The sequence below is a fragment of the Carlito syrichta genome, unplaced genomic scaffold (genome assembly GCF_000164805.1).
Source record: "Carlito syrichta isolate Samal-C Ts95f unplaced genomic scaffold, Tarsius_syrichta-2.0.1 Scaffold270142, whole genome shotgun sequence".
NCBI lineage: Eukaryota > Metazoa > Chordata > Mammalia > Primates > Tarsiidae > Carlito > Carlito syrichta.
This window is the reverse complement of record NW_007214238.1, coordinates 290,679-317,553: the sequence shown is the minus strand read 5'-3', so window position 1 is coordinate 317,553 and position 26,875 is coordinate 290,679. Positions and strand designations below refer to the sequence as shown.

At 37.2% G+C, this 26,875-nt stretch overlaps 1 protein-coding gene across 1 annotated transcript in view; it reads left to right on the top strand.

Moving 5' to 3' along the window:
* HIVEP1 (human immunodeficiency virus type I enhancer binding protein 1) overlaps positions 1-26,875 on the top strand; it is a 158,157-nt gene that overhangs the window by 62,728 nt on the left and 68,554 nt on the right. Inside the window, exon 3 of the mRNA XM_008052264.2 lies at positions 13,536-13,589. Within this exon, the coding sequence (XP_008050455.1) occupies positions 13,536-13,589 (54 nt within the window). The remainder of the gene's footprint in view (positions 1-13,535; positions 13,590-26,875) is intronic.

The window sequence follows — 26,875 nt, the reverse complement described above, 5'->3', positions numbered from 1 at the left end:
TCATGCCATGGGAGCCTGGACAGGGTATTTCTAAGCCCTTGACCTGCTCGTCAGAAGTCACCTACACTTGTCACCTTTCCTGGCATCTGATGGGGAAGTGAGGCTTCCTGAAAGAAGACATTTCCTTAGTGAATGTACCAAACCTATGAGGGGAGGGTGGGGCTGGATATCCACAGGCTAGAGGTGTTGATAAATCCCACACTGGGGCTTGAAGGTCCCAAGTCTTAGCTGTTTGCTGGGTCTGTAGTAGAGAACAGAAATAGCAGAGTATTATTTACCTCAAACTGGCATTTCATTCATTTAGAGTTCTAGGAGAAATGTAGTTGCAGTCTTCCTTTTCCACCCTTCTATACCTTTAAATACTTCTCTTCTTACTCAGAAGGGGTTTGGACAATTGTGTCCATCCCCTTTTTCCTTCTACTCTCACACTGCTAATCTTCATCCTCTCCTTTTTTACTTTTTAAAGAATAGGAATTTATTTGCATGTGTAGTAGTTTGAGATCACAGAATGTGATGGAGCATTACAGTACTGTTTTGCTTAAGAGGCTGTGTATTGTGCTTGTTGTTATTTTTCCCCACAGAGAATTACTGATTCTGAAAAGGACTGCAGAGGAAGAGGACATTGTTTGGGGTAAAATGATGAAGGGGTATACATGTGGCAAATTAATGGGACAGTTTTTAATATTAACTGTAGGATCTGGTAGGCAGTGCTGTTTATCTCATGGCTCCTAGAGAAGCGATGTGAGAGATGCTATGCAGAGCACTGACTTGGCTAAAAAAATGTAGCTACTAAATTACAGCTTAATGATGTAGAAAGTCTGAAAGAACAGTCAGTGTTATGTGTATCTGTATGACTTGGTCTGCGTTACTAGAGTTGGTGCCTTTGTGGCATTTCTGTTGCTCAGATCTTCTGCCCCAGTCCCAGTCGATCGACCTTTTCTCAGACTGTGTCTCATTTCAGTGGAACCAGGAATCTGAAATACCTAACTATGATTTGTCCCAACCCATAGTACAGTTCTTATGATGCCTGGCATGCTTCATGTGCATGATGTTTCCAGAGGATGAGTAAATCACGGTTCCAGGGTTCAGAAGTGAGGAGGAGGCTGTTCTGAGGAAGGCATGAGGCCCAGGGAAGGCAGGCGACTCAGTGGGTGAGGCTGCCAGAGTTCTGTATGTGCAGTTATTTAGTTTCTGTATTTTTACCCTAGGTACTAGCAACACTAAGCTAAGTACCCCCCTTCCCCCACTTTTTTTTTTCCAAAAAGAGAACCTTTTGAAATTTATTATAAGGAAGAATAGATGTGTTATTTGCTGACGAGAGGTGGAGCAAGAACCAGGCTGAAAAACCGGAGGAAGTGTGCCCATGAGTGTTTGTTTTGTTTTAAGTCTTTGAGATCTGCAACTCCTGGGTCTCTTCCAACCATCTGTAAATCCGCATCCTTAGCCTCAAATTCAGGCAGGTGTGTGTGTGTGTGTGTGTGTGTGTGTGTGTGTGTTTGTGTACATGCGCATGCATGGTGGTACACACATGGATGTGTACACGTGTGAATCCATTACTGGGTTAGTAGCCCAAGTCAGTGGACTCTGGTGTATGGCCTTCAGGGTAGGAACACTGTCTTCATATTCCTTTCTTTCCCACCACAGTTACCATTACTGTGTCCTATTTACTACATCAGAAATCATCAAATGGGAAGAGGAAGCCAGTGTTGATATACTCTAATAATATCTAACCCATGATGGGCACCATATTTTGTTGTGATCATTAGAAAACTGTATTATTGGAAATATGTATTAGAAAATTTGTCAATTCTCAGCATCTTTGTAACAATAGTTTTTTATGTTTAAATAGTTCTTGTATTTTCAAGCATTTAATTTTCAGCTGAAAAATTATTTTCTAGTTGAAAGCTGACATTAGTAATAATTATTAGATCTATTTTTGGTATAATGCTTATTATGGGTATATGCTTTGGCTTTGTATTTTAGAAGTATGGTTTAATTGGACATTCTTAGCCATGATGTGCACATTGAACTTTTCCTCCCTTATCTTCCTCAGGATCCACTAACATCAGCAGCTCCTTTGATAAGGCAGACAGATGATGCTGCTGCTGCTGCTGCCCCTGGTACTTGATAAAACATCGCTTCCAAGAGCTGGCTGATAAGACTTTTCACCCTAGATAACTTGCATTTTATACAATTTTGAATCTTAACCTGATAAAATCTGTAATTTGGAGAACATTGATTTTCAAAGTTGGCTGGCTGTTGGAATCACCTGGGAAACTTTTTAAAAATCAGATTTAATTGGTTTAGGGTACTGCCTCAGTATTAAGATTTTTAAATGGCTCTAATATTAAATGACTCAAATATGCAGCAGTGGTTGGCTTCTGCTGTTTTAGGGAATGGATAAAGAATCATCAATCCAGGATCTGGAAGGATGGTGCTGATGGAGTCATCCCTGGGCTAAATAAATGTCCTTCCTAAGAAGGAGCTAATGAACTTTGGGCTCATTCCCTCACCTGGGCTTCTGTGGGCTCTGAAACAATGTGAGGTTTTGGGAAGGAGACTTTGGGAGTTTGCTTTGCTTTTTACTTCTTAGGAAATGTGTGCTCAACCATAAAAACGAGGGTTTTCCTAGAATCCTCCAGGAGTAAAAAAAAAAAAAATTTAATGGGGGGGGGATCTTCCTTTCCCCACTATTGTGGAAGTGCAGTTTAAGCACAGTGGCCTCACACAATTTTCAGCTCACCTGATCAAGGCTGTCAAGTGAAACCAGATAATGATCCATATAGTTTGAATAAATAAACTGGTATGTTATTGAGAATAATTAAAAAGTCTTTAATAGCTCAGTGTAGTGTTAGTTGTGTATATACATTTTGTTATTTTCATGGTCATTTTTGATATCAAGATGAATTTCTTTTTTTTTTTTGAGTTGGAGTCTCACTCTGTCGCCCAGACTGGAGTGCAGTGGCCACTCCTGGCCACTGCAGCCTCGACCTGCTGGGCTCCGGCGATCCTTCCTCCTCAGCTTTCCGAGTAGCCAGAATTACAGGCTCGCGCTACCACACCCGGCTAATTTTTTGATTTATTGTAGAGATGAGGTCTCGCCTGCCCAGGCGGGTCTCGAACCCGCGGGCTCAGGCAGTCCACTCACCTCAGCCTCCCAAAGGCGCAGGATTACAGGCTGAGCCACCGAGCCCGGCTAAGATGAATTTCTTAAAGATGAAACATAGCATTTAGTTGGTCCGTGATTTGAAAAGCATAATGGGCCTTATATCTACTTTTCTCTTTTGAACTGTTTCAAGTTTTCTCAGTTTCACAATGGAAACATGCTTTCTGAAAAAGATAAATGAACAGTTTTGCAAAGGGCAGGCCATAAAGTATAGCAAGAACAGACATTTCACATTTAAAAATTTTTTTTTTTTTTTGAGTTGAAGTCTCACTCTGTCGCCCAGACTAGAGTGCAGTGGTCGTTCCCAGCCACCACAGCCTCGACCTACTGGTCTCCAGCGATCCTCCTGCCTCAGCCTTCCAAGTAGCTGGAACTACAGGCGCGCGCTACCACACCCAGCTAATTTTTCACTTATTGTAGAGATGAGGTCTCACCAAGTTGCCCAGGTGGGTCTTGAACCCGCGGGCTTAGGCAATTCACTCACCTCAGCCTTGGGAGCCTCCCAAGGCATAGGATTATAGGCTGAGCCACCGAGCCTGGCTTTAAAATTTTATTACAGAATGTTTTGTACCTAATTGTCTCTGCTATTCCATGGCTTATTATTATACTAGGATAGTCATTATTCATATCCATTTAACCTTTATCTCTGCCTTACTTCATCCATAACCACTCTGGATCTTTTGGAAACCCTTGAACCATTTCCTAGAAATTGATCACAGCCTGTGGCTCCATCTCTAGTCCTCCAGCTCGCGGTTTCCCTTCTATTCAGCATCTGCTCTTGGTACCCGTTTCTCCTTTCCCGCTTTTTTCTAGCCTCTACCTACCCTGCACATTTATTTGTTCAGTCACATGAGCTACTTTCTGGCACCTCGTCTTATTAAATTCTTTGTCCTTCCTCCTGGAAAAATCCAAATCTGGTATCCCTTCTCCACTTTATCCGTTTCCAAGCCAGGCTAGAATAAATGATACCGCTGTGTGGATTGGAGCCTCCAGAGATGCAGAGGTTTCCATGTTCACAGGTCCCTAATACTGTTTAGCAGTGCTTTTATTTGTCCTTAAAATTGGCCAGCTCTTACATTCCCATCAGTACCTTTGCCTTATTTGTGCCACTGTCTGTGACTTCTTTCACGTGCACCAAACTCCTTTTTCTCTGCAGATAACCCAACCTCTTACCTCAATGGGGTGGAGGCACTGGGATACGAAATGCCTCCGATTCGCCTTTCCACTGGCTTTTCCTCCTGGACTCTTTCACACACACCAGAACCTTGTACCTCACGTCTCCAGCTCCTCTCTTGTCTTTACTTGTCTTTATTGGTTCCTTCCCTTGGACCTGTAAACATCCTGGAAGAACAAACAAACCAAGCAATCTTTTCTTGACCCTGTGTTTGTCTCCCTGGTCTCCGGATTCGATTCACTCTCTTCTTGAAGGCAGAATGAAACCCATTATGGGAGATGCATATTTAACTGTCACAGTTAAAGGCCCCAGTCCTTCAGGTAGCTTGCAGAGACTGTAAAGTCAAACTGGAGAAGTTTTTTCTGAACAGTGTGTAGGAATTTTAGTTAAATTGCTTTCATTAGCATTAGTAAGAGGCCGGGATGGTGGGGGGTGGGGAAGCCTGTATAACACTTTAAAATAGTAGAAATAAAGTCAGCTTTCATTAAAAAAAAAAGCTCCATGTTTTGAAAGACAGTTCCGTGTTATTCCTTTTCTCCCTTTCTGATGTCCCATCACTTCCTTAGCCCACGGCCCACTGCCCTCGGCCCTCCAGCCTCCCCAGTCCCCTGCATGCTTTGGTAGGCAGCACCAGTGTCCTCTGGGTCACTCAATCCATTGCAAGCTTTTTCGGTCCTTATCATTTGTATTATTTACTGATTTGTCATTGAAATACTGTTCTCTTGAGACTTCTGTGGCCCAAATCCTTTCTGTTCTCCTAATTATTTTCATTCTTTTTTTCCCCCACTTTCTTGGATTTCTTTTCTTCTACTTGCTGCTTTTGAGTTGGAGCTACTTCCCATTCCACCAGTGATTTTTAACTGGAGAGTAGATGACTCATGAAAACCATTTGTCAAAGCTTTTAAAATTTATGCAATCTGGGGCTCCATTTTGAAGTGTCTGGTTCAGTAAGTCCTTCTAAAAACCTGAAATACAATGGCTCTTTAATATTCTGTCAAGCCGGGCTTGGTGGCTCAGCCTGTAATCCCGCGCCTTTGGGAGGCTGAGGTGAGTGGATTGCCTGAGCCCACGGGTTCGAGACCCGCTTGGGCAGCGAGACCTCATCTCTACAATAAATCAAAAAATCAGCCAGGCGTGGTAGCGCATGCCTGTAATTCCGGCTACTTGGAAGGCTGAGGCAGAAGGATCGCCGGAGCCCAGCAGGTCCAGGCTGCGGTGGCCGGGAGTGGCCACTGCACTCCAGTCTGGGCGACAGAGTGAGACTCCAACTCAAAACAAAAACAAAAACAAATATTCTGTCATATGGAGTTACCATAACTTATTTAACCATTTCTTAAATATGTATTCATTCAACAGTTATTGGGTACCTATGATCCCATGTACTATTGATTGCTTAGTTTTTGTCTGTCATGAAAAGCCCTGATACATAGCATTTGTTATGCTTCTTTCATAGTCTTAGTATCGACTGAATTTCTCTATTAAAATGTGATACATATACATGATGGAATATTATGCAGCCATAAAGAAGAACAAAATCATGGACTTCGCAGAAAGTTGCATAGAGTTGGAGACCATCATACTGACTGAACTATCACAGAAACAGAGATCTGAATACTACATATTCTCACTCATAAGTGGGCCTTGAACATGAGTCACATTAGCACAAGGGAGAGATCGGCAGTCACTGGTGCTGGGGGAGGAAGAGAGAGGAGGATAGGGGGGCATGTGACAACACAAAGGGTACCTGGCTCATTAGCAGGGGGAGTGAGGGCCAGTTAGAACCCCAAACTTCACCAATGTATAGTCTACTTATAGTCTTCCTTTGAGACTGCCACCCAGGTGGTGAGTACAGTACCCAGTGGATGGTTTTTCAACTCTTACTCCCTTCCCTCTAGACCCCCCCCCCTTTTAGGATCTCCAGTCATCCTTAAGCACATGAATACCCAGTGTTTTGCTTATGTGTGAGAACACTTGGTATTCAGTTTTCTGTTTCTGTGATAATTCACTTAGAATTGTGGCCTCTAACCACTTTCATGTTGTTGAAAAGGACATGATTTCGTTCTTTTTTGTATGACCAGTATTTTTAAAAAAGATAATTTAGCACATTGTTAGGGTCTATTTTTATTTAATTTAAATAATACTTATTTTTTATATTAAAATATTTATTCATTATGAGTAATTTAATAATTGATGGAAACAAATGATAAAATGAAAATAATTTGTTAGTGTATTGCCCTCAGATACCTATTACATTTTGACCTTCTCCATAGACCTATGTATGAGTATATATGTTTGTGTTGTGGTTCTGCTTATACATACATACACATTCATCTTCATGGTAGTAGTTCAAACAACATCTTATTTTACATATAAAATTTCCCCCAAGTTATTGTTAACATAAATGCTAAAGTAATATTACAATAGCAATTCATTTATCAGACAACTGTGTGCCAAGGGTCTAGTGATCTGACATCTGCGCACTCTGTTGAGTAAGATAGAATTTAATGAGGAAAGCAGACGAATGGTCTCTCGGAATTTCCTGCGAGGAATGCTGCTCAGAGGGAGAGAATAGTGTGTGTGTCATGGGTAGGGGCTAGAGACAAGGTCTGGGGATAGGTGGATGGTGAGGGAGACTCCCTAAAAGAGCTGTAGGAGAGCAGACAACATTGGCTAATTACTTTATGTATTTAAATATCATTTCCTAGTCAATATTAGGGGATTTCTAAGTACTAAAGACAGATATGGTTTTATCAAGACACTTGGAACACTAAATTACCTTTTCCCCCTTCTTTGTCCTATTGTTGTTACAAATGATAACTTACTTCTGAATATTGAATAGCTTTGCCTTCCTATTTTCTGTGCTATTTCTATGCTTCTTGGGATAGATTGTTGGCTGGGATTGGTGGCTCAGCCTGTAATCCCAGCACTTTAGGAGGCTGAGGCGAGTGGATTGCCAGAGCCTATGGGTTCAAGACCAGCTCGGGCAACTTGGCGAGACCTCGTAAATACAATAGATCAAAAATTAGCTGGGCGTGGTAGCACACGCCTGTAGTTCTGGCTACTTGGAAGACTGAGGCAGAAGGATCACCTGAACCCAGCAGGTCGACGCTGGGATGGCCATGAGTGTGTCACTGTACTCCAGCCTGGGTGACAGAGTGAGACTCCAGCTCAAAAAGGAAAAAAAAGGAGAGAGAAATAGATTGTTAAATTCATAGTCATATGAGACTTGTCTATAGTGTTGGTTTTTCTTTCCCTTAGGTCTGATTTTGATATCAAGATCATGTCAGCTTTATAAAATTATTTAGAACACCCTCTGTGTTTTCCTGTGCTCTGGAAAGGGTTTAGCATATGCTTTATTCCCTAAAATTTGGAAGAACTTGATAGTAAAACTGTCTGGGCCAGGAATGTTTAAAAAAGAATTTTATGTCACTCTGTGGTAAGTTTCTCCATTTTATCAGTGCTGGTTATTCTGGTCCAGTTTTCTTCGTCCTGGATCAAACTAGGTAATTGTATATTTTTCTAGTTCATCATGATTTTCAAGTTCATTAGCACAGAGTTGAGTCTGATTTTTTTTTTTTCACTTTTAACAGGCATTGGTTTTCCGCTTGAAATATTTCTAGTCTAAGCTGTTACTATCAGCATTATGGTAGCATGTTGTTTTCTTCAAAGGCAGATAAGTCCAGGTGTATTTGAGATGGATCTTGTAGATTAAAATGGGTTGTGTAAAGGTAGGTTTACTTAGTTTACCTAGTAGTGAAGACTGGGAATAATCTTCATTTAGGAGTGCATGCATAAATGTGTGTACAAGATACAATTTTTACATTATGCCATTGTCATACATTCAGTGTTATTGAAATAGCTCTAGCATTTCACATTAAGAGTGAGGAACTTGTATTGACATAATAAGAGGAAGTAGGAATTATGCTTTATTCAGTAGCAAAAAATAGTACAGTCACATATGGTGATCTTTTTTTAATCAGATGGTACCTCTTTCAGTAAACAGAGGTGCCTTTTACAGTTCATTAGAATCTACTTCATACAATTTTACCAATTTGTGTTTTTAAGGCTAAATGAAGAGGGAGGCTCTGTGGGTGCTAGAAGAGAGAATATATGGTGCCTAGCACAGCAGCAAGAGAGAAGCATGAGCTAATGGAATTAAGAAATGACTTAAACCTTTCATAGATTGAGTAGAATAATAGGTGACTAGGATGCTTTCAGTGTACTGATAGAGTTTCCCAAATGCTGAAATCATTTGTGATGTTAAAGATGATAGAATGCTACATTCTTTATTGAAACCACCCAGTGTCAGTTTTCAGTTTGTGTATAGGTGCTCTGTTTTCTCTTCTTTTCAGAGTCCATCAGTGCTTCTCATTGACACTTATGTTAATGCCAGTGTTTATATCCTATTGCCATTATTACTAATGATGACAAGATATATAGCTATAGAGAAATGGGGTTCTACACACAAGACTTAGTGTTGGTGTGGAGAAGGGATTGATGGGCTCTGAATGAGGGTGTTGGGGAAGGTTTCCGGAGAAGCCACATCTTGAAAGGATGTCGGGCAGAGAAGGGATGATGTGGGAGGAGCTTTCAGGCAAGAGTACAGAGCAACTAACTGTTAAGTCCTAGGGGTCTGGTAGAGCCTGGTAATCCTGAAAAGAAAATGGGAATGAGGAAGGACAGAGGAGTTAACTAGATCACACAGGACCATATTAACCACACAGGAAAATCTGAACTTTATTTACCATAGATTGATATTAAAATGGTTGATTAAAGGATATGATAAACTAGGAGCCCCTCTAGGAGAGCCATTCTGTTTTCTTTGGCCCTGTAGCTCTTCCCATTGTGCCCGACCGAAGGCAGGCATTCAGTACAGTGAAAAGACACAGCATTCGTTGAACCAAGTCCTAACAATTTAATGGACTAATTCTCAAGCTTGTGATGTACTAGATTCTGAGACTCCTTAGGAATGGCACTGAGGCCTCTGATGGTGAGGGAGACCCTCACACTTTAGCATAGGATGAAAATCAGAGAGCAGGGGACTTACCGTGCATTCTTATTTTGAAGATCATTTAATTTTTGTTAAATGATTTGTTTTTAATTATCCAGTCTTCTTCAAAAAACCATAAAAAATGTTTTATAAAGACTCTAGGCCTTTTTTTTTGGCTCAGTGGTTTCACATTATGTTTCACAAATAGAAACTTTTAAAATAATCACGTTTGAACTATGGAAATGAAATATATTTTGCATTGTTTTGTTGTAAAACATTTTTAAATGAAATTATGTAAGGTATTATACAAGATTGTTCTTCACTTTTATTGTTAACAGTTTGTGTTTTAAAGAAGAAAAAACCTGTGTCTCATAAAAAGTACAACTTTTTAATAGTTGCAAAACGATGACCTAAACTATTAGTTCTTCCTTTCCTAGCCTATTGCTTGTTTAGATACTGGCCTTCTGGGTCTTAGAGAAGATTATGGACCCATTCGTGTGCTGATGACATCTTTTTCTGGTGTCAACTCTTCCAAGTATATTTAGTAATAATGGAATGAATTAAGATTGCAGCTCAATATAAATATAGTAAGAGCTCATTATAGTAAAAATGCACTGCTAACTTTAGACTTTCTGACAAGATATGAATGTCCATTTTGTGTGCATATCTTTTTTTATTTTTAGATTACAGCAGCAGAGAAACTGTTATTTTTCTGAATGTGGAGTTCTTCGTGAAATTATTAATCCAGATCCCAGTGATAACGGGGAGGGCACGTTGGGGGCTGTCTCAGAATCTAAGACCCATCATTCCTCCCCCTTTGTTCCCCTGCCCCTATTGAAGACTTATGATGAGAGATGTGATTGACAGAAAGTGTTACCCTTGGTAAAGGTGTTGTAAAAAGGGTGTTTTAAGAATTGCTCCTTATGTGAGTGAGTCTCAAGATACAGATTTGCAATCCAGCAATAAGTCCTGAAATTAGTTGATCAGAGGGCAGCATTTCTCATTTGTAATAAGAAAATATAGAAAGTAGAGCATTGGTAAGTTTCTTTCTGAATTATGTAATATGTATAATATGTGTGCACATGTGATATGGTTGGAATGTAAAACTTAATTGCTCTGAGTCACAGTGAAGAAAATGATAAATATTGCTTTAAATATTAGTAAACTGTCTTCTATAATCCAATTAAGAGAATATAGTAAATGACTAGTTTCTCTGCGGTTTTGGAGAGTGTTTTTTAAATTAACATCATATTCACAGTCAGGTGTGGTGACTCATGCCTGTAATCCAGCACTTTGGGAGGCCAAAGCAGGAGCATAGGAGTTTGAGACCAGCCTGGGCAACATGAGACCTCATCTCTACAAAAAATAAAACAAGCAAACAAACAAAAACATCATATTTACCCAGGAGAATTCTAAAATACAGATTAAATGTAAACAGAATTTTTCATAAAATTGACTGAAGAAAAAGTTTTTATGATGATTGTTTTAGGCTCTCTAATTGAAGATTGTGTTTGCCTGTTGAACGGGAGCTATGGATTAAAGAATTTGAGTAGATGCTTATTATATCTAATGTAGTAGATGTCCTAGGTTAGTAGTCCAAATATATATATTGTTATTAAGACAAAAAGTAACTTAATTTAAAATTTTAAAAACAAAGTATTTTGAAAACAAATGTAAACTGAGGTCATTTTTGTAAGAGTTTTGTTGTGTTGAAGTGCAACTCTCTGCTTTGGTGACAGAAAGTCACGAAACCTCAATATACTAAATAGCAGCTATTCTGTGAGTTTTTGTTAGATCTTGGGTTTTTGCTACTTTGAGCCACAACTGATTATATTAACAAAAAGTTGTTCTTATTATGTAATGCCAGATCACGTGTGTGTACATAAACTATTAAGTACAGCCATTGCTACTTTGAATATATATAATATATGCATATAGGTTATTTATGATTCTTAGGGTGAATTGCTGGCATAGAAATAATAGTGCTTTGGTAATAAAATTCCTTTTATATGTTTCTCAAGGACTATATATTTAACTTATGTAAACTATTTACATTTTGAATATCTACAATGTAGTGTATTTTATTTTTCAAAAGTGGGTGGGCCTTATCCTTTTGTTACTTATACTATACTAATGTAGATTTCATGCATGCGTTTGGTATTTTTCTCTTTGAAGTAAAATTACTGCTGAATGCAAGATCCAGTTTCTACATTTAATGTATGTTTTTTGCTTTTTTCCAGGACCATTTTCAATTTCAATCATCTTTTTATGAAAAATAACTAGAGTTTATGAGTCAGAAAAATTGTCTTACTCTAAAAATTATCTACTCTTCTCAAATTGTGCCCTGGATCTGATAACTAGCAGGAAGCAAATAGGACACTGCTGTGGAGGATACATTGATCAGAATGAAAGTTAGGTTATTTTTGGCTGTTGCTGAGATACAGTGTCTCATATTTCAAACTAACCTGCTTCCTTTGTTTTGGGGCTTGCACTCTGCCCTGGCAGGCTGGGTGGATCAATACACAATTGAAGGACATTTGATCAGTAAATAGAAAGTTCTCTGAATTTCTGGCTTTGCTGCCGAGATGAAGAAAGAATCACATAGACCAGAGTTTGAGGGCCCATGGTGGGGTGTGTATCTTTTATTTATTTGAGATAGGATGCCATATTGGAGGTTATATGGCCAGTTAGTAGTGGTCAGGTTAAGCATTAGAGACAGTTTCTGAGGCAGATGGTATATGTTGGAAACAGAGGCTAATTATCTATTTGGCTGAAGGAACAGGATTTTAAAAACATTTATCTAGACTGTGCTTTCATAGTTGGGATATCTAAAATGTTTATTGATACTCTATTCAGTTCAGTACAAAATAATACTCTGGAATTTTTGAACCTTTTACCATCTTAATAAGTGTCTAAGCCAGTGTGTTAAATTTGTAATTGATTACTGCCATAGTCATCAAATATGTATGAGGAGGAACCCCAATAAAAAGGAATTTGTTAATAAAAAATTGTGTATTTATTCTTACATGCTTCAAGTTCCGTCACCTTCAAAGTATTCTTCGTTTGATGCAATACACCTATCGAGACACTTTTTCCACGCTCAAAATAGTTTTTGAACGTGGCAATTTTGATGTCTTTTAGTGTTTTTTGTTTCACCTCTTTGGCATAAGCAAAATGTTTCCCTGTGAGGACTTTTTTCATCTGGGGAAACAAAAACAAAATTGCTTGGGGGAAAATCAGGTGGATAGGGAGGGTGGGACATGGGGTCTTGCCGTTTCGGGTCAAAAACTGCTGACCACTTAATGTGGTATAAACAGGTGTGTTGTCATGGTGGAAGAACCAGTCATCTGTTTGCCACAACTTGAGACCTTTCTTCCACAAATTGTCACACAGCCTTTTTATGACTTTCATATAAAAATTTTGGTTGACTGATCCAAATGAATACATTCTGAGTAGACCACAAGGGTCCTGTCCTCCAAAAGATAATTCTGGTTTTGGGGGTCCTCCCTCATATATTCCTATAAAATTTAAATTAGTTGTTACCAAAGTAGAACATGGATATATTTATAAAATCCAATTGTGCCCAGAGCCCCAGATCTAAGAACACCAGGACCCAGGTAGTGCTTCCCACTCAGTCAATTATTGCTTCTGGGTTATACCTGTCCTACCAAATTGTGTGCATATGTAAGTTCTGCAATCAGTTGTATAATATAGTAGCTCTTTAGTGCAACACTCTGCCCCCACACTTCATAGATAAACTCTACTGTCATCAAGGCACAGGCACTTTATACCACGCTACTCTTCAGCTCATCCTTCCCTTTGTTTTTCCATATTTTGCGTATTTTGTCTTCCATGTTTATCTTAGGTCTTCGGCCACCTGTGAACTTTGCTTAGTCTTGTTGTTTCTAAACTAGTAACCATTTGTTGTGTTTCTAATAACATTTCTCTTGAGAGCTTCATATATAAAGATAACATTTTTTAAAGATACTTTAATTAGTAGTTCTTGTGACTAAGAAATGATTAAAATTATAAACATAAACTTAAAAAGGAATATATTCTTACTTCAACAGTTTATACACATTTGTTCCATAAATAACTTTATTCAACAAATACTTTTATGTGTCTGACACTATTTAAATGTACTATGTTTACTGTATTTTTGTCTATGGTGAATTGATTTGTAAAATTTTCTTTTTTTTAAATAGACAAAATTGAAGAAGCACAAAAAGAACTTAATGGGGCAGAAGTTTCCAAAAAAGGTAAATTAAGATTAACTTGAAAGTAAACTTTATTCTTGCAGAGATTCTTATATAGATACCTTATTAACTGCAGCTTTATTAAATCCAGCTATGTAAGCATATCAAAACTTGAGAAATTACCTTAAACTAATTGATTCTTAAAATTGCATGGACTCTGCTTTGTGAAATATTTCAGCTACAGAGAACATTCTATAACTGCTTTCCAGGTATTAATGTCTTGCTGATAGGAGTATGAAAGATTTTTGTAACTCCTTTGAAAGGCTCGATTGTGAGACTGGTCTATAGCAATAAAAGTACCAGTATAATGGATACAGATGTCTGTTCACATGTTTACGCATGTGTTCATGCCTATGTTTTTGTGATATAGTATTTTTTCAGAACCTAAAACAAGTAAGACAACCCTGAATGCCAGTTAGTGGAAGAATTGTTGAGTAAATTGTAGTACATTCATATTTTGGGATATCATGCAGCTTTTAAAAAAATGTTAATTATTTCAATTGGTGGTGGTGACTTATTGTTAAATAAGAAAAACAAAATTGCAGTGTAACATACAAAACATTCTTTTTTTGTTAAAACAAATAACAAAGCCAAAAGCATATACATACAGGTACATATGTATATTATGTTTGTATTCACATACATACGGTTTTATGAGATTGAACCTGATTGAAAGAATTTATACACATATGCTTATGATGACGGGAGAAGGGACAAAGGAAGATGACTCATCTATATGTCTGCATCGTTTCACCTACTACAGTAGATATTACTTTATATTAAAATAAAAGACTTAAAGGTAAAAATTAGTTTTCATCATAGAAAGCATATAGATTTTCTTTCCAAGTAATATAAAAGATACACGAGATGCAGAATAGAATGCAGGGATGGGGAGATAGTGTTTTGACATTATCTATTCATTAGTAAAGGTGATTATGTACTTTTAATATTGTGGGAAAATAAAGTTCTCTTTATTGCATTTATATTTCATGATTTGTTATCTATTTTTTCTTTTTGTATCTCCTAATTATAATGGAATATTTTGACAGAGTAATATAGCTAAATAGCATTCCAATTGAAAGCCTTTAAAAAAATATTGTTAGATTACTGACTAGGTATCTTTAGGGGAAATAATTTCCTACTACCCCAGTTCCCCATCTCTTAGACCAGCCTGTGAAGCCTTCAAGATTGTTTGGAATTTTTTTTTGATATTTATATGGTGCTGTGCAACAATCTTCAAGTGTCTTCCTTCTTCTCACCCCACCTGGGCACTTGGAAAATCTGTCAAATCTAACCCTCTGATGACGTTCTTGCAGATAAAAGCAAGGCTAGAAAGAGTAGATATGTCTCTATAGCTATGCTATCCCTTTGAAAGGTTGACTGAAGGTCTTTTTTCCACACTGCCATAGGCATAAAGCCATACTTTTTAAACTTTCTTTGTCATTATAGTCAGCCTTTTTTCCTTCTAGTAATGGTTTAGAGCTTCAAGTAGCAAAGTAAATGTGAGCTTGTCTTTCTTTTCCTTATTACTCCTGTGGCAAAGAGTTTTCAGAACAGTGAACTAAATGCCTGATAGGAAGGAGGAAACAGAACAAAGGTTCTAGAAAAAGAAATTGGATAATGAGGTTCAGAATAATGGAGTGGGCTACAGTTGGCAGGCTACACTTATTTAAGACCTAGGATGAATACCAAGTGAGCATTGTTCTGTGCAGTTCACTGTGTAGAATTACTACTTGGCTTTCATTTTTACACAGACATTCTGGGAAAATTAAAATTAAAATAGTTTTTCTTCCAAATAAAAGTAAGGAATATCAGTTTCTTTTTAGCAACAAGAGAAAAAAGTCTTTGAGTAAAAGAGGCATTGAGATTTTTCACATCTTTTCTTGCTGAGTTACCTATTTTTAAAAGAGAAAATTATTTTTTTCTGTAAGAGTATACTTTAAAATATAGTCATTTGCTTTTGAATTTTAATAAATCATCTGTGATCATTCTTTCACTGTTTTTCTAACATGCTTTTGGTTATTTCATCCTGTAAGTTTTACCAAATTTGGCTTTTTTTTTTTTTTAACACTGCTATAGTTCAGGCTTTGTCTTCATTGACAATTTTGTGTGTGGTCTTTAGCTTATTTGAGGTTCCTTCTCCCCCCCCCCCACTTTTTTGTAATTATTAGGACTGCTAATTATTTTCAGAAGCATCAGCATAGCGGGTAGACTCTTCAAAAGATCTTGTTCATTAATAGATTAAAAGAGACTTTTGTTTTTGTATTTTAACATTTTTAAAGAAGAATAAATCTGTTTAATGTAATATGGTAGCATAGAAACTTTTTCCATCATACACCAATAGAATAAGCAAGGGCACAAAATTATGTTAATGTACTTATTTTATTATTTCCCTTTTCTTATGAATGAAAATCAGATGACTTTGATTTATTTTGCTTTTAATCAATTTGGAGATGGATATAAGCATGTAACATTCACACAGTTTTCCATAATATCATTATGTTCTTCCTTACAGTGCTGTCTACTTAATTCTTAACATGCATTGTGCTTGATACTGTCTTTAAAATTATTCAGCGGAATTTAAATGAAATAGTGACTGCCACAGATGTGGTAATGGAATATGAATAAAATTAACTGGGAAGAAATAAATAGATCAATTAGGAGAGCTTTTATGTGCTGTGTCTTGAATAACCTTTAATTTTGATACTCAGTTTTAAATTTTATCATATAATGTTTGACACATCAGAGTTAATATATGTAATATATTAAGCTACGAAGTATAAGAATGGCATGGTAATCTTTGATGCCAACACCCAATTTAAGAACTTGAATGTTGCTAATATTGTTGTATCTACCTACATGCTGATCAGCATTTCATCCTGTTGTCTCCTCTGTAGAGGTATTTACTGTCCTCAATTTTCTGTTTTTCATTTCAGTGCTTTAAAAAAATAATTATGGCATATAAATATGTATCCCCAAACAATATGCAGTTATTTTTTAGTTTTGCCTATGTTTGAGCTTTTAGAATGAAATGATGTTATGTATCATCTTCTGCAGCTTTTTTCACTCAACATTGTTCCTAAGATCCATCCATATTGTTGCATATAGCTATTTCTTTTCATTGCTGTAATAATATTTCATTGTATGAAATGTTTTGTTGGTCCATCCTCCTGTTGATGGATTTAAGTTATTTCTACCATTTTGCCATCACAAATAATGCAGCCATGAATATATTTGTATTCTGGTGTCCATGTGTGAGGTTTCTAAAGCATTTATAAGGGTATGTGGATATTCAAATTTACAAAATGTTGCTACATTATTTTCCAGAGTTTTTTTGGGAAAACTTTTTACATTTCCACCATCAGTATTTACAGATTCATTTTTTTGCTATCTAGTATGTGGTATTTTTAGCTTTTTCAATTTTTTCTAATTGAATGAGGGTTGAGTAGTATTTTATTCTGCTCTTGATTTTTGTTTCTCTAATTACTAATGTTAAAACAAAAACTTTAGACACAATAAATTGAACAGAGTTTATTCGAGCAAAGAATGACTCGTGAATTGGATAGCACCCAGAGCCAGAAGAGGTTCAGAAAGTTCTGCCCAGCAGTGTGACCAGCAAGCTCTTATGGGCTGAAGCGAAGTGAGAAATCATCTGATTGTTTGCAGCTAGGCATCTGTCTTATTTGGACAGAGTGTGATGAGGCTTTAGTCTTATGTGGGCATGATCTGATCAGTTGGCTGTCTGTGATTGGCTGAAAATGAGCTATTTGTTACAAAAATATAATCTTAAATTTGATTTGTGTTTCTTTATACACTAAGTTAGGTTGCAGTTTGTTAGGAACATAAATTAAGGAGACAGCCTCCTTCCGCCTCAGCCTTCCGAGTAACCGGAATTACAGGCACGCGCTACCATGCCCGGCTGATTTTTTTTTGCTTTATTGTAGAGATGAGGTCTCACTGCCCAGGCGGGTCTCGAACTCGCGGGCTCAGGCAATCCACTCACCTCAGCCTCCCAAAGGCGCGGGATTACAGGCTGAGCCACCGAGCCCGGCTTTTTTTGTTTTTTGAGTTGGAGTCTCACTCTGCCACCTAGACTGGAGTGCAGTGGCCACTCCGGCCACCGCAGCCTCGACCTGCTGGGCTCCGGCGATCCTTCTGCCTCAGCCTTCCAAGCAGCTGGAACTACAGGCACGCGCTACCACGCCCGGCTGATTTTTTGGTTTATTGTAGAGATGAGGTCTCGCTGCCCAGGCGGGTCTCGAACCCTGGGGCTCAGGCAATCCACTCACCTCAGCCTCCCAAAGGCGCGGGATTACAGGCTGAGCCACCGAGCCTGGCTTCTATTTTTTTTAAAAATAATTTTCTTTGCCTGATTTTGTGTTAAGGACATTCTAGTTCAGGAACTAGTTCAGTCGCATGATCTGAGGATAATAGGCTTCTGCTTTCCATGGAGGTGTTTTTTAAAATATTGGAGACATACCTTCTTAGCAAAGTTTTGCAACATATTTTGGAGGGGATAGAGGGTAGATTTTTACCACCAGTTCAATGTGTTTAATAATATGGGGTTATTATGCCTGAGCTCAGGGGTTTGAGACCAGCCTGGGCAACTTGGTGAGCCCTTGTCTCTACAATAAATCAAAAAATAAGCTGACTAGCTACTTGGAAGTCTGAGGCGGAAGGATCGCCTGAGTCAAGGCTGCGGTGGCCATGAGTGTGCCACTGCACTCTGGCCTGGGCGACAGAGTGAAACTCCAACTAAAAGAAAATATACATCTATTTTTTTTTTTTTGTCCGTTTTAGGAAGTTACATTTATCTTATGTGTTCATCTTATCTAAGCATTCACATCTATTGACAATGTCATTCACTATATTCTCTTACTCTCTCATTATTGCTGGGTCTATAGTTTTGCCGTTGTTTTTTATTGTTAATATTGCACATTTATGCCTTTTATCTCTTACTTGATCAGTGTTCCTGACATTTGTATGTTTTACTCTATTTTTATTGTGCCAAATTTCTGAAGTTCTTCTTGGTATTTTCTTGCATTATGCTCTCCAGTTTCATTAAATTTTATTCTTTATTATCTTTTTCTCTCTTTTCCTTTGGGTTTATTCTGTTAATTCATATTAGAATACTAATTCATTTTTAAGCCTGTCTTCTTTTCTATTGGAATCACTTAAAGCTATTAGTTTTCTTCTAAGTATTGCTTTAGATATATCATAAACAATTTTCTATTTGCTGGGTTCATTACTTTTTATGCTGATTTCTTCTTTTACTCCCTCAGTATGGTTTTTCCCCCACCATGGATGGAGATTTTATTTATTTAATTTTAGTGATTTCTGACTTAATTGCATTGTGTTGTTGGTGTTTTTTTTTTTACAAACCATTTAGCATATCTTCTCTTTTTTTTTTTGAGTTGGAGTCTCACTCTGTCACCTAGACTGGAATGCAGTGCCCACTCCCAGTCACTGCAGCCTTCCAAGTAGCTTGAACTATAGGTGCGCACTACCACACCCGGCTAATTTTTGATTTATTGTAGAGACGAGGTCTTGCCAAGTTGCCCAGGTGGGTCTTGAACCCGCGGGTTCAGGCAAATCACTCACCTCGGCCTCCCAAAGCGCATGGGATTACAGGCTGAGCCACCGAGCCCAGCCCATATCTTCTCTATTTATGAATATTGTGTAATCAAAAATTTCAGGAAATGTACTACAAAAGTACTCCTAGATTTTATGTTAGAAATTTAGTATTTATAAATAAATGAACTATTTTACAAAAATAAAAAGCAAAAATTGAAAGTTGTTAAATAAACTTACCCAAGTGAGTATAACCAGAAAGTGACATGAGGAGCATTTAAGCCCAAATCTTGGATGGTCTTGTCCTGATATTTTTCCATAGTGTAAATTCTGTTAATATAATATCTGTGTTCTAGTGGTAGTTGAAGCTCTAGTACAGTTTTATTCCTGTTCTGAATTTCCCATTTGAATAATGAGATTAGGAGAGCAGTCATCTACAAAAATGTGATGATCCAGGAAAAAAACAGTTAGGAATCAGTGGCTACAGAGAAAGGTAGCAATTTTAAGTCAGCATGCATTGTGATTTTTTTTTTTTACATTATTCTGTTTCAACAAAAGCCTACATTTGCCACCATCATTGCCAGTAGTTTCTTTTAGCAGCAGTAATATTACTCTGACATTATATACTCCAGCCCCAGAAAGTTTTTATTTAAAAATAATTTCTGTATGCCAGGCTTGGTGGCTTAGCCTGTAATCCCGCGCCTTTGGGAGGCTGAGGTGAGTGGATTGCCTGAGCCCGCGGGTTCGAGACCCACCTGGGCAGCGAGACCTCATCTCTACAATAAATCAAAAAATCAGCCGGGCGGTAGCGTGCGCCTGTAATTCCGGCTACTCGGAAGGCTGAGGCGGAAGGATCGCCGGAGCCCAGCAGGTCGAGGCTATGGTGGCTAGGAGCGCCACTGCACTCCAGCCTGGGCGACAAAGTGAGACTCCTACTGAAAAATAATAATAATAATAATTTCTGTTAATTTTGTTGTGTGTGAGAGTAATAGGGCCTAAGTATATGTAGGTAGTTTATATGGGCTAATAAATATAGTAAGGAAGATTGTACTAGTGATAACTGAATGATACTCAGCTCTGACTCCTCAGACTCTGAGGAGTCAGGTGATGAGTAGGAATTGTGTTAACACAGGCACAGTCTCATGCCCTGTAATACCCTTCTGTTATCTGGGGAAACTTTAGGGAAGTTAGGTTCCTGTAAAAAATAAGACTTAGTAATTCGGAAGTGAGAGTGATGCTGTACTAGATCATGAGCTTTAATTAATGTGTAAATAAAGCTAGAGTTTGCTCACCTGCTTATTAAAGTTCCCTATAATATGAATGTGTTTCCAAGGCTTGAGAAATATGGTGACTCTTTTTTTAAAAATTTTTAAGTACCTTATATAATATTTTTAAAAATGAAGGCTAACTTGGAATAATCTTTTATATCAATAAGGCTATATTTAATGCCAATGGCATTCTCGTCCTTAAAAATTCTGAGTATAATAATTAAGGAAATACAAGAGCACATTCTTATAATTAGGGGTGATAAAATTCTTTCTACTAAAATTTAGGTGGCATAGTGGAAAAACTGGACAGATTTTATTAAAGTGAAGAATATCAATAAAGTGAAAGGTAAGATGAAAATGTTTTAAAACTGTCTTCGAGAAAATTTGTACAATAAAACAAAACTTGGTAGGCTTGGTTAAAGTGACATTAACTTGGAAGAGCACTGACAATTTACAAAATGAAAACTCACTTTGATGCAGCTTAGAGGAGGCTAGTGTAATATTTTAGTGATGTGTCTGAAAGATACAGTGTTTTTAAAGGAATGCAGTTTTATTATTTTAGTATTATATTGATGCTAGCTAGTTTAGTTTTTTTTTTTTTGAGTTGGAGTCTCACTCGGTCGCCCAGACTGGAGTGCAGTGGCCGCTCCCGGCCACCGCAGCCTCGCCTGCTGGGCTCCTTCCGTCTCAGCCTTCCGAGTAGCCAGAATTAAAGGCACACGCTACCACACCTGGCTAATTTTTTTGATTTATTGTAGAGATGAGGTCTTGCTGCCCAGGCGGATCTCGAACCCGCGGACTCAGGCAATCCACTCACCTCAGCCTCCCAAAGGTGCGGGATTACAGGCTGAGCCACCGAGCCCGGCTGTTTAGTATATATTTTTAACAAGTTGTGTATTTAAATGAGCATGCATAATGCAGGTTTATTTTAAATAATAATGTATATCCTACTTTCTTAATGTTAAGTACACTAAAAAATTCATCATGTATTTCCTTGTAAAGTTCATTCATTTATTCATTAGAATGTTATTATGCATCAGGCATTATTTTTTTAGCCCTGATAAATAAATGCAAAACAAGTCTTAACCCTAAAGAAGCCCACAATCTTTAACCTAGCCATAGCCCAAATTATCATAAAATCTGAAGTGGTAGAGCAAAAATTCGTGAGGTGTTATGTAGACTGTCAGCAATGCATAGCAAATTTCCCTTGAGAAAGCAGCAACAGATTTTGTATTTTTCAGAAAAGAATGTCATCTTCTTTCTTTTTTTACTATTATATTGCTTAGAATTTCAAATTTAAATACTATCTCATGTGTTCTCTTAGTGTAATAATGAATGCTGTGAGCTTGAATTACAGGGAAATTAGTATTGTTTTAATTATTTGTGCCATGTATATAAATTAAAAGTATCATATGTCAATATTTGGGATTAAAAATTCCCAAATCCCGAGCGATCATTGCCTTTCAGATAGATTGCCAGCTTTATAAAAGATAATTTGCATAATGATATAAACAAAGAATTTTAATATATTTATGTAAAAGTCTTCAAATAATTTGTCCTCACTGTGTGTAAATTCAAATCCTAAATATTTGCCTCCTATGAAATATGAGAGGCAAAAATCCTTACTATTTCCTGACCGTGTTAATTATTACTATCTGTTGAGCTGTTTGTTAGACTTCTATAGCTAACATGGGTTTAATTTTATAGAATGATACATGGAAATATTGCATTCTTATAGCATATTTCATTGTCTTCAAGATGCTATTGATTGTAAGATGAGCAATGATTTTATGCACCCTATAGGAAGGAAAACTCACTGCCAGTTAGTTATGACACAGTGCTCTTATAACTGTGCTCTTATAACATTTTAATCCCTTTAAAATCAAGCAACTTGATTTGTCTTAGATTAGGTTAAAACACATTTGTGTTCACTGCTTCATTTTTTGACAAGAAGGATAAAGTGATTGGGCAATGATGTGTGGATTTGAGCTGCTCTGAAGACAGCATTCCTGAGGACTATGAAAAACAAAGAATGAGTTTTGTTCTAGGGGTTCATTTGAGGATTCATAGAAGAATGATGTGAGAGGAAAACTCAGTTTTATTTTGTGTGTTTTTTTTCCTCTTTGGTTCTTAGGTAACTGACCTCAAGCCATATGTCTCAGTATTTTCTGTATCAACAATGTTGTAGGGTGACTTAAAAGGATAATGAGTGTTGCTGCTCATTTATTTAGGCTTTTCTCCAGCTTTGTTGTTGTGTTCTCTGTGTAAGACCAGAAGGAAAGAAAAAAGCAAGCTTGTGTATTTATTGCCTACCTAGAGGTTTGTTATTTTTCTTGTGTCTCCTCAGAGAAGACTGTAGACATGTTGCATGAAACTGAAAAATATAATCTGAGGGGTAAAGAATAGAAAATAAAAGTGAAAGGGGCAGATAAATTGAATACAGATAAAGAATTGGAAGAAAGTCTGGAAAATGAATTTTTAAAAGATGTAAAAGCAAAGCAGATATGAAAATAATAAAGTACCATTTCTGCAAAAATATGCTCTTTTTTAATTGTTTCATTATTAAGGAGATTTTTTTTTTTTTTTTTTTTTTGGTGGAGGAGTCTATGCTCTATATGCAAGAAGATTATTAAACTTTGAAGGATGTATCTTAGAATTTTGCCCCAAGCAAAGCATAGGGTATAAGATTATTTCATTCGAGAAATGGCTTGGAAGCAGCAGTGAGACTCTGCTGATGAATGGGGAAAGGCAGAAAGAGGATGAAAGAGCATCTCAGTGAAAACAAATAAATATGTATAATAACCTCTACGCTTAGCCTGAATTGGCGGGGGGATGGATTGGAGGAACTTGTGGAGCACACTGAGTGGGAGAAAAGTGTTACAGAGTTTCTGGCTGGGCATAGTAGTTTATTTCAGCAGGTCCATGCCACATGGCATGTAGTTAACCACCTAGTAACTGTTTAACAAGACGCCTTAATGTGAAGACAGACCTTCATAACAGAGCTACCGCTCACCTCATCCCTCACTCTCTCACCCCGCCCAACAGGAATCCCCTCATAACTCCTCCAGTTCAGTTTTGTCCACACCATGGTTACCAGTGCACACACACAGTAGTCATTGGACAGATGCTTATTAAATCAGTGATGATGGATGGTGATAGAAGGGTGGAAAAGCATGGATTCCTTTACGTTACTGGCAGGGTTTGCAAACACTCTCTATCATTGCTTTCTTTTATTTCTGAAATGTGGTTAAATAGATAATTATTTCTCCTGCTGCAATCTAGATTGCATATCTGAAATAAATTTCTTTCATTGTATTAAACTATCTGCGGCTATGATGTAGATCTATACAAATGGTTTATATATGTCTCTGTAACAAGATGAAAAGCTTCCTTTAACCTTGAATAGAGACTATAGCAGCTACAAGCATTCTTTCCTATGATTTTATTTAATCATGAAGATTAATACTACTCTGAATGCAATTATTTTGTCGTATCATAACATCTTTGTTAACTTGTTGGGAGACTGATATTTGGAAGAATTGAGGATTCCAGGTTTCTGAAGATTTAACTCGACAACCCAAAACCCTGTAGAAATGTTTATCAAAGAGAGTTTGCATTTTTCTGTCTTGTTAATAGGTAGTATTATCCTCAAATTAAACTTTTACTGATGACTTAAGGTAGTGAAATGCTGGTAGTAAGGGCTTTGAAGGAGGAACCTGGGGAAGGAGGAAATAATTTATAGCATTTGCCAGGGTGGTAAAAATACCCCCCACCATAGTTGATTTCAAGCTATTTTGTGGCTTGCAAAATTCTTGAGTATTTAATAGTAGAGCAATCTCCAGCACACTGCTTAGAGAAATTATCATACTATGTTATTCTTGTGGATTTAACTACTGAATACTGTAGTAGGAGAGAGCTATAACACTGCATGGACATCTTAGGTCTTAGAAAAGTCACCAAAGTCTTTGGAATCTTTCTCATGAGAGTGGAGCAAAAGGATGTAAATTTGGGAGAGTTTCAGTACAGGGAAATGTGGCCATTATTCCGTAAACCTAGTGTTTTTATTTGAAGACTGGATCAGTCTTTTACTAGGTGATTTTCTTAAATCTCCAAAAGTATATCAGTATACAGGTTGGGTGTCCTAGTCCAGAAATCCAATATTCAGAACTTTCTGAGTACCAACATGATTTTTAAAAATGCTCACTGGAGCAATTCAAATGTCAGATTTTCAGATTGGGGATGCTCAACTGGTAAGCGGAAAGCAAATATTCTAAAATTAAAAAACTGAAATGGGAAGCACTTCTGGTCCTAAGCATTTCGGATAGATGACACTGGACATGTACTTGGATTTATTATCAAGGTCAGCTATCGTATTAGCAACATCCAGATTTTTATCTTTTGGTTTTCTACTATTTTTGTACGAACTATGTTATACAACACTATAGCAATTTATAGAAATAGAAAATATACTTATTTTATGATACCTCATACCAAGCGTCCCTTTTCTGTGACCTTCAGCATTGCTAACCCAGCTATGGAATAGCCAAAGCGGACCTGTCTTGAGACACAAAGGTGGTCTTACCACTTTCTCTGAAGTGTTTGTCAGAAGTCAGGCAAGGTGCTTATCAAAAAGATAAATAAAGTTACTGTTATATGCTGTAAGTATATACTTTCCTCCTCTTAGTGGAGTCTCTGAAAAACATAGTCATTGAATGTAATAATTATAACTATGTATTATTGAGCTGTAACATTTATAGATACAATATGCATAACAGAGTAATACCACAAACGGGGGGAAAAAGAGAATGGAGCTATATAGGAGTAATGTTTCCATGTCTCACTGGAATTAAGTTAGTATACACTGAAGAGACAATGATAAGATGTGAGGTAAGCCCTAGAGTAACTACAAGGAAATAACTGTAAAAAAAATAGAGTAAGCAAACAATTAAAGAAATTAAAGTATTACATTAGAAAATATTCACTTAATGTAAAATAAACATTAAGGGAAAAGTAGAGGAACAAAAAAGACACAAGTCATACAGAAAACAAAAAGTTAAATGGCAGACATAAATCCAGCTATGTCAATAGTAACTAATGTGAATGAATTAAACAGTCCAATCAAAAGGCAGACATTGCAGGACTATATTAAAGAAAAAAGTTCTGACTGCATGCAGTCTATACTGAGACTCATTTTGGATTCATACACAAATATATTAAAAGTAAATGGATGAGAAAATATATATTCTATCCACACAAATAACAAGTGTAAGAAAATTGGAATAGCTATACTATTATCACAAAAGAGACTTTTAAGAAAATGTCACTACTGATAAAGGGGCATTTTCTAATGATGAAAGGGTCAATCTGTCAGGAAAGTGTTAACAGTTGTAAACACATATCCACCTAACAACAAAGCCCCAAAATTTGTGAAACAAAAACTAACAGAAATACAGGGAGAAATAGACAATTCAACAACAACAGTTGGAGACTTTATTATTTCACCTTTTTAAAAAAAAATTTTATTTATTTATTATAAAGATGTAGGGTACAATTCAGGGTTAGGTATACAAGCACTGATCATGCAGTTACCCTTGTTGATGAGGTATGCCCCTCCCTCCCCTAGCAGTTTTCCCTAACTGCCAGTCCCACCCCCCTCCCTTCCCCTGATAGTTTTCCTCTACTGCCAGTTACTTTCTTATAGCATTATAATTGTTCAAGGTCACCTTATGAGTGGGAACATATAGAACTCATTTCTTTGTTTTTTTGATAAATCACTGAGTATGATCAACTCCAAATCCATCGAATTTGCTGCAGAGTCCATATATTTGTCCTTCTTTATGGCTGTATAATATTCCATCATGTATATGTACCACTTTTTTTTATCCAATCCAGCTTCAATGGGCAACACAGTTGGTTCCATGTTTTTGCTATTGTGAATAGAGCTGCAAGAAACATACGTGTGCAGGTATCTTTTTTGTAGAATGATTTGTGTTCCTCTGGGTATATTCCCATGGGGGAATTGCTGGGTCATATGGAAGGTCAATTTCTAGTTCCTTCAGAAATTGCCACACTGTCTTCCAAAGAGGTTGTATTAGTCTGCATTCCCACCAACAGTGTAGTAGTGTTCCTTTTTCTCCACATCCTCGCCAGCATCTGTTGTTTATTTTATTAATGATGGCCATTCTTACAGGGGTTAGGTGATATCTCAGTGTGATTTTGATTTGCATTTCTCTAATGATGAGTGAGGCTGAGCACTTTTTCATTTGTCTGTTGGCCGCCCGTATATCTTCTTTTGAGAAGTGTCTATTCATGTCTTTTGCCCACTTTTTAAAGGGGCTGTTTGTTTTATTCCTTTCGGCGTGTTTGAGTTCCTTGTAGATCCTAGATGTTAGGCCTTTGTCAGATATACAGTTGACAAATATTTTTTCCCATTCTGTGGACTGTCTCCCT